At 39.9% G+C, this 16,659-nt stretch overlaps 1 protein-coding gene across 1 annotated transcript in view; it reads right to left on the bottom strand.

The window, feature by feature from the left end:
* Window positions 1-7,523, bottom strand: part of LOC149817026 (SKP1-interacting partner 15-like) — a 37,903-nt gene extending 30,380 nt beyond the window's left edge. The window contains exon 1 of the mRNA XM_089986857.1: window positions 6,157-7,523. Coding sequence (XP_089842983.1) covers window positions 6,167-7,258 — 1,092 coding nt within the window. The 5' untranslated portion in view covers window positions 7,259-7,523 and the 3' untranslated portion in view covers window positions 6,157-6,166. The remainder of the gene's footprint in view (window positions 1-6,156) is intronic.
* Between the last annotated feature and the right edge of the window lie 9,136 nt (window positions 7,524-16,659).

Genomic DNA, 16,659 nt, shown 5'->3' with positions numbered 1-16,659 from the left:
CAAATATATCTGCATCATAAAAGTATCAGAATCAACCTAAAACACTTTAAAAAAGCTATTATTAACAGTAAATAATGGAGAGTGAAGAACACAAATCATTACTCATAATTTACCAATTACTAAAACAAATAAATAAACATCATTTAAAGAGGTGAAAGATCTATGATTCTATAATATACTATGATAAAGCAAACAAAATTTTAAAAAAAGAATTCTTTCAAAAGTTTGCATTTATGAAAAAATGCCAAAATAAGATAACATAACAACGAAGAAAAACAAAATTCATATTGGCCGACTGTTACTAGCAATAATGATATTTATTTAAAATTTTAAACAACTAGCTGGAGCATACTAGTTGCCCCACTCTTCTGATAGAGTAAATGAGCCGAGCCTGGGTGTGCCCACGCTCAGTATATCAAAGAATTCATACTTAATAGGGATGATAAGCTCAATCATGCTTGGTATACATTTTGTATAATATGTTTTTATAATATGAATTCAAGAATTTTCCTATAATATATTTTTTATATATTATAGGATACTTATAAGTATCTCTTTTGTTTTGTTTCTTTTATCATGCTTGGTTCACTTGATCAACATGTAAGTTCAGAATTCACATAAAGCAAAATCACTTCAAGAGATCAAGGAGAGAATAGATTCTAGAAGTCTGCAAGATCAAACACCATAATGAAACCATAAGACAACTTGTGGAGGCAGAACATGTTTTTCATTGACTTTGAAATTGAAAACAATAAATCAATAATCCATATATATCCAACACTAAAAGAATAATAAAAGTGATCCAGTCAATCTGATCAGGAATCAGGATTCAAGCAATCGTCAAAATGACTTAAAAGTTAAAACCTACAAGAATGATAAAAAAATACTGCATTAACCCTTATTTCTAAAAAAGACGACCAAATAAACTCAGTTAAACAACCACAAAATGTGAAATGTTTCTCAACCAATATACTGTTCATTCATGGGTCTCAAATAAGAATATAAATGATCATCATATGATAACACAAAACAAAAGATAAAGACCATCATGTTATTGCAACGGAAAAATGAAACAAATAGTCTCTAACAATCCCCTGTTCCTTAAATGTACTTTCTAGAGAGAATGAAGGAATCAAACCTCTGCTCACGAGATGAACCTCACACCACACAAGTCAGACACCAGCCCTATATCACTCGAAAACTCTTCATCAAAGCAAAATATGGGCCTCCCGGTCCAGTTAAAAAAAAAATTAAAAGCTCAGTATTAGCCCAGCTCCGATTCCATATGAAATAGATTTTTATCCATTTTTGTAGCCCAACCCTGACTGCAGCAAATAGTTTGATTTGTCCATATGAAATAGATTTTTATTAATAATTGTAGCCATTTTTATTTTATCTCAAAAAAAAAAAGGAGGATGCTGCCCCTATCACACCAATTTTTTTTTCTTGCTACACCCCTATTTGCGCCCCCCCCCCCCCCCCCCTCACATGAATCCTAGCTACGCCACTGCCGGTGGTGCTCCCTGTTGAAGCCTCCTTCCCCAACCTTTTCTCCCTTTGTGTGTCTCTGTCCAGCCACCCCCCCCCCATGCCCAAGCCACTTGCCATGCACAGGTGGTCAGAGAGAGGTCCTCCTCTCCCTAGGGCTCGCAGTTGGCAGAACCCAACCGCCATCAACCCCTCCAACCGACTTCTTGCCGTCCCCTTTTCACCAAGGACCCGACCGATCCAGATTCGAGATAGAGAGAGTGACAGAGCGTGAGAGAGGGGGGTAAGAGAAGATAGCGTACCTGAAGGTGAACATCTTCATCTTCGGAAGTCGGTGGAGGCCACCGGAATTTTTTGAGGTCGCCAGAACTCGGAGCTCGCCGAAAACTCGAGAGAGAGAGAGAGAGAGAGGAGTCGGAAGATACGCGTGAAAAAACAAAACCCTAAGCCCCTTTCAATTTTATTTTTTCACGGGTTTTATAAAATACCCATTTTAACCTCAGTAAAAAATATATTCATGTGTAAAAAAAAAAATTAAGGGCAAATTCGACCTTTCCATAATAGCGTCCCCCTTTAAAGGGGTACGCGTACCCCTTTAAAGAGGTACACGTCTCCCATTAAAGAGGTACGCGTCTCCCTTTAAAGGGGTACGCGTCCCTCTTTAAAGGGGTACGTGTACCCCTTTAAAGAGGTATGTGTACCCCTTTAAAGAGGTACGCGCTTCCCTTTAAAGGGGGACGCGCTTCCCTTTAAAGGGGGACGCGCTTCCTCAATTGAACCTGCGCTTCCCCTCGCGTTTCGGAAGCGCTGCGTTTCGCGCTTCCGAAGCGCGTCCCGGGGAAGCGCGCTTCCCCTATTCTATAGGCGTTTCCGGTAACTCTGGGTTCAACCCTGTGGAAGTAAGTTTATAAGTGAGTTGGAAATTCAAGTGAGTCTTAACGATATCTTATGAACAAAGTTTATACCTCTTCCTGAAAGTACAAGTCATGGGTAAATAGGAGTGTGTAAAGTACCAAGTCTGGTACTTGAGCATCTCAAGTAGATTCCTCAAGTTTGTAGACGTCATATAAATGAGAAACTTAAACTTAATATTTTTGCCTAACTGGTTTAAAGGTACCAGGGCATTCGTGCTTGACGGTTTAAAGGTACCGGAACACTCTAGGTGAGTTTGCTCAAGTAAATTGATAAAATGGGCAACATATTTAATTAAGGTATACATGGTTGAGAATCTACTGCTACAGTGGTAGGGTTCAAAATTGTTGAGGAGCACCAATATCTTTGAGCGACTGGGTTCAGATAAGGGGAAACTCTGATAAGTCGGGTAATAAACTTAATAAGATAAGCAACCCACTCAGATTCGGGCTAACCTTAGAGAGGGTAGATGGTACACCACTCCAGGGACACATGTTTTTAGCTTCGAGTGACAATGGCTAATTGGTCCTCAGTCCTCAGAGTTAGGGGACCTAGACTACCAATTTTTGTCCTAAACGGTAGCTTCACGTTCCTTTACAGAAGTTAGGGATGCATCTTAATGTTTTGGGCCTTTGAGAGGTTATCTAGATTATACAACCGCTCTTTTAGGATTTTAGTTTCAATTAGACATTTGGATTAATAAAATACTAATGCATAATAAATCCCTAAATATTCTCTTCTGTTACGGTTGCCTTAGCCTGCGAGTACCTGCGAAATAATTTAAGAGAAACATTAAATTGAACTTCTTGGGTATATCAGTTAGACAAAAGATTGTGAGCTTTGTACTTGAACATGTTATTAGTTATTTAAAACATGTGATTAGTTAATTGTGCATGTGATGAATTATTTAAAGCTGTAATTATTTATTTGATCATGTGATTATTCATGTTATGCTAGTTCGTGAGTTAGCATTATGACATGTAATGGATTTGTTTTTTGTCACTTGGTTATTCATGCTATGCTTAGTATCATGCTTTATTGTCCATCGTTATTCAATTACATTGCATACTTGTTGCGTAGTATATCTGCAAAATCATAGTATTCTCCTACTTAACCCGGTTAATTTGAATATTTCTGTTGTTATAAAAAAAAAGTATATATATATATATATATTCTCAAAATTTGAGTTAAATTTGTGGGGCGTTACAAAGGCCATAGAAGAAGAGACATCTATGTCATGGACAACCTTGAATTACCAAAACAATTTTTTTGTAATTTTGTGGAAAAGAAAGATATAGAAATTTGGCACAAAAGACTAGGACATCCTAGTGTGACCAAATTACAAGTATTTTCATTTCTTTCAAATTGTAAAGAAAAAAAATTTATGCGAAGATTGCATTCTTGGCAAAATGAAGTCTTTACCTTTTGAAACAAGAGACCTTATAACTAAGAATCCATTTGAATTAGTGTATTCGGATGTATGGGGACCCGCACCAGTCATATCCAAATGAGGTGTTTCCTATTATGTTGTGTTTATAGATGATTATAGTAGACACTCTTGGATATTCTTTTCAAAATACAAATCGAAATTATTTGATTGTTTTAAAAAAATTCACAGTTACATAAAGAATCAATTTAAAACCAATATTCAAATCTTTAGAATTGATTCTGGAAGAGAATTTGTCAAAAGAATTTAAAAATTATCTTGGCTTAAATGGGATTATACATAAAAAATCGTGTCCATACACCCCTCAAAAAATGGACTTGCCGAAAGGAAGCATAAAAACATTGTTGAGACCACTCGAACACTTCTAGTATCTAGAAATGTTTTAAAAGAATTTTGGGCCAAAGTCGTACTTACGGCAGTCTATTTGATAAATATAATGCCTTCAAAAAATATTGAAAATGTCTTTTCTATTGAAAAACTTTGTAAAACGTCTTCCTATTACAAAAGCTTAAGGGTCTTCGGGTGCAAATGTTTTGTTCTTACCAACAAGAATGATAAACTCTCCCCTAAAGTCATTCCTTATGTGTTTCTGGGCTATGTCGGAAACCAAAAAAGATATAGGTGTTATGACATTGAAAGAAACAAATTGTATGTTTCTCGAAATGTTACGTTTCTTGAAAATGAAAAAGGTTTTAGCAAAGATAATATCCAAGAGAGCTGTGATTATTCGTTCCTCTTTGACCTAGTCAATGATAAGTGAGAAAATATTCATAAGAGCCAAGACATACACGAGGCAAACGAGAATGTGAGTAGGAATCTTGATAATATAGACCTATCTCATAATAATTTACAAACCTATGCTCGACGTACCGAAGGTCACCCACCATGTGCTTTAGAAATATACTCTCAAAGACAAGAAGAAGACTTCTAGCCTTAGAAAATCCATAAGAATTTCAAGAGCTCCTATTAGATTTGTATCATATGATTCCTTTGAACCAAGGTATAGATCTTGCCTAATAGTCATTCACTCGTATTCCAAACCTCAATCATATCATGAGGCTAAACATTATCAAGAATGGGTTAAGGCCATGAACGATGAGTTAGAGGCATTAGAAAGAGCAAAAACTTGAGAAATTCAAACATTATCTAAAGGAAGAAAAACTATAGGATGCAGATGGGTATACAAGGTAAAAAGCAAGTACGATAAAACATTAGAAAGATATAAAGCTAGGTTAGTGGCCAAAAGATATAGTCAAGAATATGGGATAGACTATGATGAGACGTTTGCCCCAGTTGCTCGCATAACTACTGTTAGAACTCTCATTGCTACAGCATCAATTAAGAAATGACATATATTTCAAATGAACGTTAAAAATGTATTTTTAAATGGCAGTTTGGATGAAAAAGTGTAGATGAATCCTCCACCTAGATTGACTTTAGCACATGGGAAAACTCTCTAATTAAGTAAGGCCCTGTATGACGTAAAACAAGCTCTAAAAGCTTGGTATGATAGGTTTAGTGATGTGATGACACAATTTCATTTTAAATCTTGTTTTACTGATACTGCATTGTTTGTTAAGTCTTCTGATGCAGGAACGGTGATTATACTACTGTATGTAGATGATATGATAATCACAGGAGATGATAAACAAAAACTTAACCATATCAAATATGTGCTTAAAGCCAACTTTGACATGATGGATCTTAATTTTTTACGATACTTTCTTGGAATATAAGTTGCTTACTCACATCATGGTTATTTTTTATCATAGACTAAATATGCAGCGGAGATCATTGGGATGAAAAATTGGTCGATACTCTAGAAGTTATAAATGCCAAAATGAAGATAGATGATGGAGAGCCCTTGCAAGATAGATGAAGGTGAGCATCTAGGAATTGGGGATACGTGAACATACAGGTTCAGCTGACAATACCATGATCTTCACCAATCTAAATAATAGTGGTTGTTGACATGTCAACCTATATTCCATTAAATCAAGAGTCAGAATCTCAGGACAACATACCTAAAACTGGACCAACCTAACCACTACCCGAACAACCCCAAGAGAAGCCAATGAACCCGAAATGCATACTTAATTAGCAGAAATCGTCACTACCTACCTCAAATATTCAAGCAAGCTAACCAGAATCTAAGAAATCCAACATTCAAGAGAAGATAGTGAAACCTAAATTCATATTTGATTAGCAAAAATCACTACCATCTACATTAAGATTTCAAATAATGAAATCAACAAGTTTCAAACAAACAATATGTTCAGCAAGAAGGCAGAGGAGGAAGAAAAGCATACGTTGTCTTCCTCATGGCACTGCATCAATCCGGGCATCTAATGCGAATCCCCGGCAGAGACCATCCTTGCTCTCTGAGACGCCCGTAATCCATCTCCACGTTCCCTTCCCCTTCTCCGAACAATCCCACATCGCCAACTTTCCCGCTCCCTTCCCTGAGAAGAACACCCTCTCCCCCATCCCAAACACCTTGAATTTGCCCCAGCTCCTGAAGCACTCGAAGAATTCAGCGGGCATCCTCCCGGCCTCGTCCCACTCGAGGCTTTCGAGGTCGAGCCGGAGGATGACGATCGTTGAGCACGCCGAATTCGTCGCGAACGATGACTTCAGCCCTCCCACCATGAGCAGGCTCGCCCCCTTCCCTTGGATCAGCCGGGGCCGCCTAAGGATGTCGAAGATCTCTCCCCACTTTCGCCGCTCGAGCCGATCCCAGGTGCGCCCGCGCCCCAACTCGTCCAATTTGCATAACACGAGCTTCCACTGGGATCTCCACGGGGAGCCGATGTCGCAGAGGGCGTAGACTACGGATCCGACGAGCACGGGGCTCCGCGGCTTCGACAACAGCCCAGAGGAGAAGTTCGACCAGAGGTTCCCATTGGCGAGGTAGAGCGCGACGAACTCGTTGAGGACCAGAACTCGGAACCCCGCCGAGAGGACGGTCCCGTGGCGGAACCACGCTGACCCCAATTGGGGCAAAACCCTAAATTTTCGCGTGATGGGGTTGCAGATGACGAGAGAGCGGACGGAATTCGACTCGCACCAGAGGTAGAGGAGGCCGGAGGATGCGGCAACGGGGATAGCGGAGGAGAAGGGGAGGAAATCGAGCGGGAAGCGGAGCCAAACGTCACTTTCGGCGTCGTAGACGTGGAGGGGCTCCGACGAGGCGCGGCGGGACTTCCGGAAGTGCGAGGGGTGGACGACGAACCAGCTGAGGGTGGTGCGGAAGGCGACCCGCTGGAGGAAGAAGGGGCAAGTCAGGGTCTGCTGGAACAGCTGGCACACAGCGCGGCAAGCGAAGATCTCCCGGAGGGAGAGGTGCGAGAAGATCTTCTCAAGTGGGTCGGTCGGCAATTGATGTATGGTGGTCCGGCTTGTCGGCTCCATTGGACGCCGGAAAATCGACTCCGCATGGAAGAAAACCAGGGAAAAGGGGCCTCAGAAAGGCCGGATCCCGGCCTTCTGAGGGTTGTTCTGTGACCGGAAAGCGGTCGGAATGAGTTTCAGAGGTGACTGATTCCAGCCATCAGAGTGGCCCTTTCAGATGGCGTCAAGGAAGGCTTCGTTTTTAGTTCAGACATTTCATCAAACACTTTGACAATTTCCACATTTCAGTAATTGTGTGTTGCCAAGATTTAGGGGTTTAGATCAGGTTATGAGTCGAATGAGGTTTCCTGACAGTTGGACGATAATGTTCGATTCATGACACGTGGACTAGAGAATCCCGCAAAATCGGGAACCAAACTTATAGCTCTCCTCCAGTTTGGATTCAGTAGTCGTGCAAGCTTTCCCTCCTTTTCATCTGCTTCCTGGTCATCACCATCTTTGATCTTTTACAATAATTTGATTTGTATAAAGAAATACTTTTGTGAAAGATATTTATCATCTTTCCCATTATTTCAAAATCTTCCATTTTCACCTTAATGGGTCAAGGCCTGGTGACGATGATAGTGCTATTAATGACTTTGATAGAGTTTTCAAGTTTTAAAAAGAAAGGGACCCAATTAAGTGTTGCGGGTACTAGCCCAGGGTTGAACGAAATGAACAAAAAGAACGGAATAGAACATTGGTTTTGTTCATTCCTTAATAATTGTTCTAAGTTCAATGTTTGTTTGAAACATACTCAAATGTTATGTTTCAAATGTTCGTTGTTTGACGATGATGTGCAGACAATTTGAACAGTCATGGATAATGGGTTGAATTACTTCATTTTGGATTGTATGACCCGATCCGTTCGTGATTTAACATGTTTTAACAAGTTTATTATGGTTTTTTGCCTGAATATGGATCCAATTATGAAATTATATCTAAAATCCAATTAAGTATCTTATTGTAGCATAATTATAGAGGGTCTATCCGACCATGCTCAAAGACTGAACTATTATTCATATTTCTTTCTGCATGATAAAAATCAACTAAGAATGAAAATTAACTATTTCACCAATCAAACGGAGTTGTTATTAACCCCCAAACGATTTTCAAAGATTTGCCATAGTACCAACTCCCCACACCACCTATTCACAAAAACAATAACACTCAAAATATTAGATATTTCAATGATGGCTCATTGTCAAAGTTGTTATTAACCCCAAACGATTTCCAAAGGTTTGCCATAGCACCAACTCCCCGCACCACCCATTTATAAAAAAACAATAATACTCAAATTGTTCCCTTGCGACTTACATTGTAAAGTTGTACTTAAAGTCTGTTTTGCTTTTGTTGAGTCTGATGTAAGTTGCCTGGTTCAGGTGAATCAATACCCCGAAGGGGCATCCCGTATGTTTGAACTGTAATAACCCTTGGGCAAAATTGTGAATGAATTAAATGCGTTGAGCTTTCTTTTGTTCACCCTCGTTGTGATTGTCTCTTGTGATTACAATTCTTCTCTCTTTATTCTCTCTTGCTCTTTTGCACTCTAATTACAAGCTTCTGCGACTGGCAATCGAGCTGACAAGTAGGCTTGCGGTGGTAAAGAAGGATTCTCGCATCGTGTTGGCCCATTGAAGAAAATAAGCTCGTGACAAATGGTATCAGAGCATGTTCTCGTGCTGGAGAAGAGACTCCAGAGTCTGTGTCGACAGACTGCGATTTGTGAGCAAGACATCTTGGCGCCTTATCAAAATTTGTGCAACACCAAAGGAAAGGTTGTCGAAGCTGAGGAGATGGGTTCACGTCGACGTCAAGAAGAGATGACTGCAACTGTCAACAAGCTGGTGAAAGATGTGACTTTGCATGAGGAAGCGATTTCACGCGCAGTTGAATCATTCGATGGATTAAATGATATGGTGGCGAGCCTGCAAGAGCAGGTGAATTTATAGATGGGGCAGATCACTTCGTTGACGACAACAGTGGCTGACTTGCAGACTGAAGTAGGGGAGCTTCAGTTGAAAAACTACACATTGCAGCAATCAGTGACCCTAAATGGCAGAAATAGTGAGAAGCCATCAAGGATTGATGTGCCAAGACCCGCAAAGTTCAATGGTTCTCGAGACAGCAAGGTCATTGAGAATTTTTTGTTCCAAATAGAAGACTACTTGGATATTCAAAATGTAACGCTTGAAGATCTCTGGATTAAGGCTGCAACAGCGTTATTGGATGGGGATACTATCGCTTTGTGGAGGCGAAAGCGCAGTGACATGGAGAGGGGTCAATGTATGATAGACACCTTTGACGACTTTAAAATAGAGTTGTGCAACTACTTTATACCGAGGAATGCGCAGAGGCAGGCGCACCGGATGGTTCGTGAGCTTAAACATACTAGTTCGTTACAAGACTATGTCAGAACGTTCCAGAATCTTATATTGGAGTTGCCTAACATGCCAGAAGAGGATAAGCTCAACTGCTTCATTATGGAACTTCAGCCATGAGCACAGTCTGAAGTGGAAAGAAACAACTCTCGTATTTTGGAAGATGCATATGTGGCAGCCGAGCGCTTAGTTGACACTCAGCGCAAGCCTTTCACCCCATCAACTAAAGTCGGAAAGAAGCCTGACCACGGAAGAAAGAAGGATGAGCGGTGCGACAACAAAGATGAGGCATCGACACGCCATCAATTTGACAAGAAACAGAATTACACAAAGCATAACAACAACAACAATAAGGGTACAGTTGTGACATACTGGTTCTGTGGTGATAGGCATATCGCCAGACAATGCCCCAAGCGCCTCGTAAAGGATGATGGGCAAGCCAATGCAACGTAGAAAGAATGCAGTGATACTGAATGCAGTGACACTGAGACCATGCAACCGCGGATGGGAGCCATGTGGTCGATCAACGCAGCTAGAAGTTGCGCAGTTAAGAACAGGCATGTTAGCAAAAAACTGATGTATCTCGAAGTCATTACTAATGGAAAGTCTACTTCAGCTATGGTAGACTCAGGGGCCACACATAACTTTGTCTCACGGGAAGAGGCAGAGAGGTTGGGCTTGAAGCCCGGGCCAAAGCAGATGACCATCAAAACAGTAAACTCTAAGGCCAAGCTCATCCTTGGTAAAGCAAGAGATATGGTTATCCAAGTGGGGAGTTGGGCCAGCAAAGCCAACTTCTCTGTGGTGCCCCTGGACGATTTTAAGATGATTCTGAGTATGGAGTTTCTGTGAAGCCAGAATATTATGATGCAGCCAAAGTTTAACACATTGACGATTATGGGGCCAAACTTGTCCTACACAGTTCAATGCCTTACGCAGAAAGGCAAGTCTTCAGTGTTATCAGTGATGCAGCTGAAAAAGGGTGTCAAGAATGGGGAGCATACATTCTTAGTTGTTGTGCGTATAGAAAAAGAGAAGGTAGAAGCAACAGTGCCGCCGACCCTAGCCCCACTATTGGAGAAGTTTCGGGGAGTGATGCCTCCGGAATTGCCAAAGCGTTTTCCACTAAGACGTGAGGTCGACCATAAGATTGAGTTGACCCTGGGAGCAAAGCTCCCCCCAATGGTTTCATATTGTATGGGGCCAGCTGAGTTAAAGTTGTTGTGTATGCAGTTAGATGAGATGTTGGATGCAGGCATCGTTCATCCATCGAAAGCCTGTCAGGTCCAGTCCTAGACCAGCTAGGTTTAGACCCCAACAGGGGTTGAACAGAGGAAGTTGGACTCGATGTGGCTCTGCCACACCCACCATGCGGCGCAGACCTGTTACACAAGTGCATCGGCTGCCGTCGAATAATCCAAATGGGTAGAAAAGAAGGTTCAGCCACCGCGGGTTGCAAGCCTCGTGGTTGAGCCGGAGAGTGATAGGCTACAGCCACAGTGGGGGAGACACCCAGCCTGATCAACTTGTTGACCAGCTGGTCCGGGCTCACTCGTTCAGTCCCAAAAACAAGAGCTAAGACCAACGTAAAGAGGAGAGGCCTAAACATTTTTTTTTTGAAAATCGGTTTAATATGGGCATGCTTGCTCATCTTTTTTTTTTTTTGTAGGCATATCCGAGTCTAAGCAAACCCCAGGGTGCTGGGTTTCTCTAGGGCTCACTTGGGTTGCACCCAACTCGGCCCAGCCGAGTGGGTGCACCCAACACGCGGCAACCGCCCAACGACTAAAGAAAATACACTCGAGAGGTTGGGACTGGGCTCGGTCTAGGAATCACTAGTGGGTTGATGCATTTGTGGGCTGCAAGGCACCCACACGTCACAGGTGGATCGTCCGACTATAGGAAACCAGAATCGGATGGTAGAAGAGAGGGCCGACTTGGGTGTCCAAGGGGATGACCGGTCTAGACATGGTTTAGGTCCAGACCTGTCACACCCACACATGCCTGCGACAGAGACCTACTTGGTCTAGTCCAGATCAAGGCTACAACCATCCAGCTAACGCCGACACCCAAAGGGTTGGGTGTGCAGGCTGCAGTCAACCCGAGCTGCAGAGCTTGCTGGATGTCACGTCCAAACAGGGAAAAAAAAGAAGAGGAACAACGTGGGGAGGGTCTGAATCGACGGAGCTCGGTCTGGACTGGGTTGTTCCAGCAGTAGGCTGGCCAAAGCCGACCCCTAAAGAGGAGCTCTAGCTATCGAATAAGACCCAATCCGAGGCATCACAGCTGCCCCACGGTCTGCTGCTACCGACAACCTAGGTTGCTGCCATTTTTTAGCAGAACCTAAGCTCGGTCAGCAACACAAACCAGGTGTTTTCTGAAACACCCGAACCACCACCATCCGAGGTTCAAAAAGGGAAGAAAAGAGGAAGAGGGTGGCGAGTGTTATCACCCTACTGCAGATCGACCCGATGTTGGGTGGTATCTCTACAGTAGGGTCAAGCCCACGGTTGGAACTAGTGCAAGGACTGAGCCTCATGGTTCAGACCATGCCCACTGAACATACCTTGCTTACATCAAAGAAAGATGCACCAAGCCACCCCTTGCAACAAGGACGAAATGTGAAAAGGCACATGTGCGTGAGCAAAGAATGTGCATAGCATTATAGCGATTGAAGAGAACTAAAAGCAGATACATGTATGAAACAAAAGACAGCTCTAATCCACCATTTTCCTTACATTTCAAAAAAAGCAAGAAAGGGAAATATGTGGCTTCATGCTACCATATGAATTTTTTTCAATGGAATGGATGCTATGGTGGAAATCTCACCGTTTCATTTACGAAGAGGAGGGAAGAAGAAGATCTTTCAAGGCCCGTAGTGTAGAGGGGAGTCCCACACATTTTAGTACCCACCCTTACACCCAAGCACAAGGAGGAGTTGGTTCCTCACAAAAGGGGTTTCACGATTTTTGGAATGGAGAGAGAGAGAGAAATGAGCTCTCTCTCTCTCTTCTTTAAGTTTAAGTAGGGTAGAGTTTAATCAATGAAGGGCTAGGATTCAAAATGAGGAGATGGATGGTTGGGGTGTATGACACACCCTTCTAGGCGGTGGCATACTTGCAAATTTTCAAGTATGCCTTCCACACCCATTATAGGATTCTTTCATTTGAATTCTCTTAAAAGTTTTTCAAAAATGCCCTTGACTAAGGTCTTTTATGCCCTCTTGGTTTTAAAAAAAATTCAAAAGGTGTCCCAGGGCTGCCGCCTCCTGTGACCAATGAACATCTATCCTTCTTTTAGTTTTGAAATTCTTTTAAAAGTGTCATAGGGTTGCCGCCCCTATGGCGAATGAGCTCTTTGCTCCTTTGTAAAACATTGAAAAATTACAATTGGGTCACCGCCCAGCTGGTCAAACACTCCCAGCTGGTCAAACATGCCCAGTTGGGTTCTAGGTTCGAGCTCTCCAAGTCGAGCCCAAAAACACCCTAAAAAAATCAATTTTTGTTCTATTAAAGTTTACACTTAAAATTATTATATATTTTTTTAAATGCTCAATTATAATTCCGGTAAAACCCATAATTCTTTAGAAACACATTCTTTGCCAAATTATGTAAAATGAAAGAGTTTTAAATCATTTAAACTCTTTGATTTGCAATTCGATTAATTTTATGAAATTTGAATAAAACTTAGGGTTTCGATGTAGAATGCAATATACTATATATATACATATATATTTATATCAATATATATATATATATGTGTGTGTGTGTGTGTGTGTGTGTGTGTGTGTGTGTGTGTGTGTGTGCAAAGATCCATGTAGGTATACAAATTTTTTTCTAAAAATTTTCATGTACTGAATTTTCTCAAAAAAATTGTGGGCCTTACACCTACCCATCTAGGAATGTCCTCTTGTTGCTCCCATTGCTCGCTACAGGCCTCTTTCATGTGACCCTTTTGGATTGCTCTCAATCGGTGTGAATCTTTGAAGCAACCGTCACAGTAGCTTGGAATGTCTGAGGCATACTAATGATGACACAAAGTCGTAGTTCTTCCTGTAACCCATTGATATACTTGTCGACCCTCTACTGGTCAATCTTGAATAACCGGAAGCAGTACCGCTCAAGATTCTGAAACTTAAATTGTTTTGTGTTGGTACTACGCATACCCAATAGGCATTTAATAATCAAGTGGAACATAAAATACTTGCTCACTTTACTTTACTGTACTTTTATTTATGTTTATGTGATTTTGGGGATTCATGCATATCAATAGATATCTCAAATTTATTTGGAATAACGTTATAGATGTTTGAAATTGTTATATCATACTTGTGTATGCTTTTCTTTCTTAAATCATGAATGCTTGAATATCTTGGGAAATCGTGTATCTACCTTTTTTATAGTTAATATAATTCTTTAGTTATTTATGCATATTATGCAACCTTTATGTATCGTATCTTGCATTAGCTATATGACTTTTACTAAGACTTTTCAAACTCTTATGCTTTTAAAATAAAATGTTTTTAGGTAATATATGATCTGTGAAGCGAGTGTAAGATGCTGGAGGAGTCTGTGAGGACTAATGATTTTAATGATCCCAAGGGCTACTTATCTCATTTTAATTTCAATATTTATTGATTATTTAATTGACTATTTATTTGAATAATTGTCTTAATGGTTTGATACTTAAATGAGACTATTTCATATTCAGTTGATTTCTCTTATTGGTATGAATTAGTAATGTTTTAAAATATAATGTGTTCGAAAGATTTAACCAAAAATCCAGCTTATTAAATTGATTTCTAAAATAAATATTTTCTGTTGTGTTTGCTCACACAAGTAATAACTTAAGGATTTTGTCAGGTGGATGATTTATTCTCAAACTTTGTTCTATGAAACTATTAAATGTTGGTGCATGCGTAGGCTGACTCCTTAGAGCTTATTTCAGTTAATGCAATGCCAATTATGAAATACTTAAATTAATGATGATGCATGGAATGCACATCATTTTTATACATAATTCATGGATTTTCATGTAGTTTGAAGGATTAGAACCCATGTACTGATGTATTTAGGTACAAAGAAACTACGATTCAAATTTCACTCGAATCGAAGTTTCAATGAGGAAGATAAAGCATTTTTAAGTTCTAGAGTAGTTTTAGAGGCAAATTGGATCCAGATCTGACCCAAGAGCTCACTTTTGAAACATGGATCAATTCTTAAACTGTTCTAATCCAATCCACACATGATCTAAGGTCCAAAGGATGAAAATTTTCAGAAAACTCCCTCAAGAAGTAGCGTCTAGCAAATACTTTTATTTTAAACGTATTTTTGAATTTGCAAAACTCTGTAATAGGTTTAAATAGTTTTTGAAAAACCCTAGCATACATCTTTGGCTGGAAAATTGATGCCCCACCCTTCCTCTCTCCCTCTCTATTGTCCTCTCTTGTTGACTCCTTTCTTTCCCCTTACTTTCTCACTCTATCCACCACTTTGTGAACATCTTCATTCTCAACGCCCACTTTGTGTCTCTTCTCTCTTCTTTACTTCATATGCATTATCCATTGATGTGCTTTACTTTGGTTTTATTGCTGTATTTTTTCAGGTTGCAGCCATACAAATAGCACCTTCAACTCAAATTCGGCTCGTCGTCTACCATCGCTGAGGCTTGGCCTTGAACCCTCTTCAACCATGCCTCATTCTTTGCTTCCTCCACGTGTCTTCCTCTTCGTATCTCGAGTTCTACTTCGAAGCAACGACCATTAGAGGTGCAGCAGCAACACCAACGTCATGTGGGGGGTCATGCTTCACCAAAGACCACTCTCTCTCCCCTCCATCGTCGGACATCCCTTGAGGTTGGTCTTCTTCATCCCTTTCTTCTAGTTAGATCGAGTCAAGCCTTGTCCTATGTCATCCTAAGTCCAATTGTGGGTCTGTTGTGTTAGTTACTTTTATCAATCCAAAGAGTGTTTTATTTACTGTTTAAAATCATCTTTTGATCGGGTTCTTGCATGAGCAAGACCCGATCTTGGTCTTTTTTATTAGCCGATTAGATCAAACCACATGATTTCAAGTAGAAGATGCAACCAACTGCTCAATGTAAATAATGTAAATAATTCATTTTTTATTTTCAATTCTCTTAATCAATGATTTTGTAGAAGTTTGGCAACTAGATCCGATCTACAACATTTGATGAGGATAGTGTTATGATTTAGATTATGCAGTTAGGATTAATGTTAACCAACTAGGAGTAACGTTAGCCGATTAGGTTAGTTTATATTAACATTATTTTTATATGCAGTATTCATATTAGTTCTAATTTCATTCTGATTTCATAGTGGGTTGACGTTAGATAATTAGGTTGTATGTTGTTTTTACATATTTAGATTAACCATAGTAGTATTTTAATCATATAGTTCATAGTTTCTAAATAGCCTATTGCTATAGTTTTTCTTAATAATTTTATTGTGTCATTGATTAGTAGGAGATCAGAATTAGGTTAGCATAGAGAGTTCTTGAAATTCATTTTCAGTAAAATTTGTTTTTTTAGTTTTATTCATAAACTGTGTATTATAAGTTAAGTAAGTCTTTTGAATTCTTTCTTGTTTAGCTTTAGGTAAATTTTCTTTGTTGAATTGTTAGGTTAAATACTAAATGTTGACTTTTAGGGCTGATTTTGATAATAGGAATTTTTGGTATGTTAGCATAGGTAATTTTTGTGTGTCATGAATTTTATCAATTTGACTTTTTGCATAGGATTTTCAAATTCGTGAATTGTATCTTAGGTAATCTTTAATTCCTTTGTTCAACCTTAGGAAAGTTAGATATTTTGAATTAATAGGTTGACATTTCCTTTAATTCATCACATCATTAAGTTAGCAATTCCATTTTCATTGCATTATATTTTTTAGCAAGTCTTTACATTGAATAGGGTTAACATTTTCCTCAAAACCGTGTAGTGCTATTTTAAGTAAGTAGTTGATATTGTCTCATGTCTTAGTGTAACTTCCACTTTAAACATTAGAATAGATGCTGAATTTGA

This window comes from Nuphar pumila, chromosome 14 (assembly GCF_984573655.1).
Source record: "Nuphar pumila chromosome 14, dmNupPumi1.hap1.1, whole genome shotgun sequence".
NCBI classification, from domain to species: domain Eukaryota; kingdom Viridiplantae; phylum Streptophyta; class Magnoliopsida; order Nymphaeales; family Nymphaeaceae; genus Nuphar; species Nuphar pumila.
Note: the sequence above shows the minus strand (reverse complement) of the source record. Positions and strands in the feature narration are given on the sequence as shown.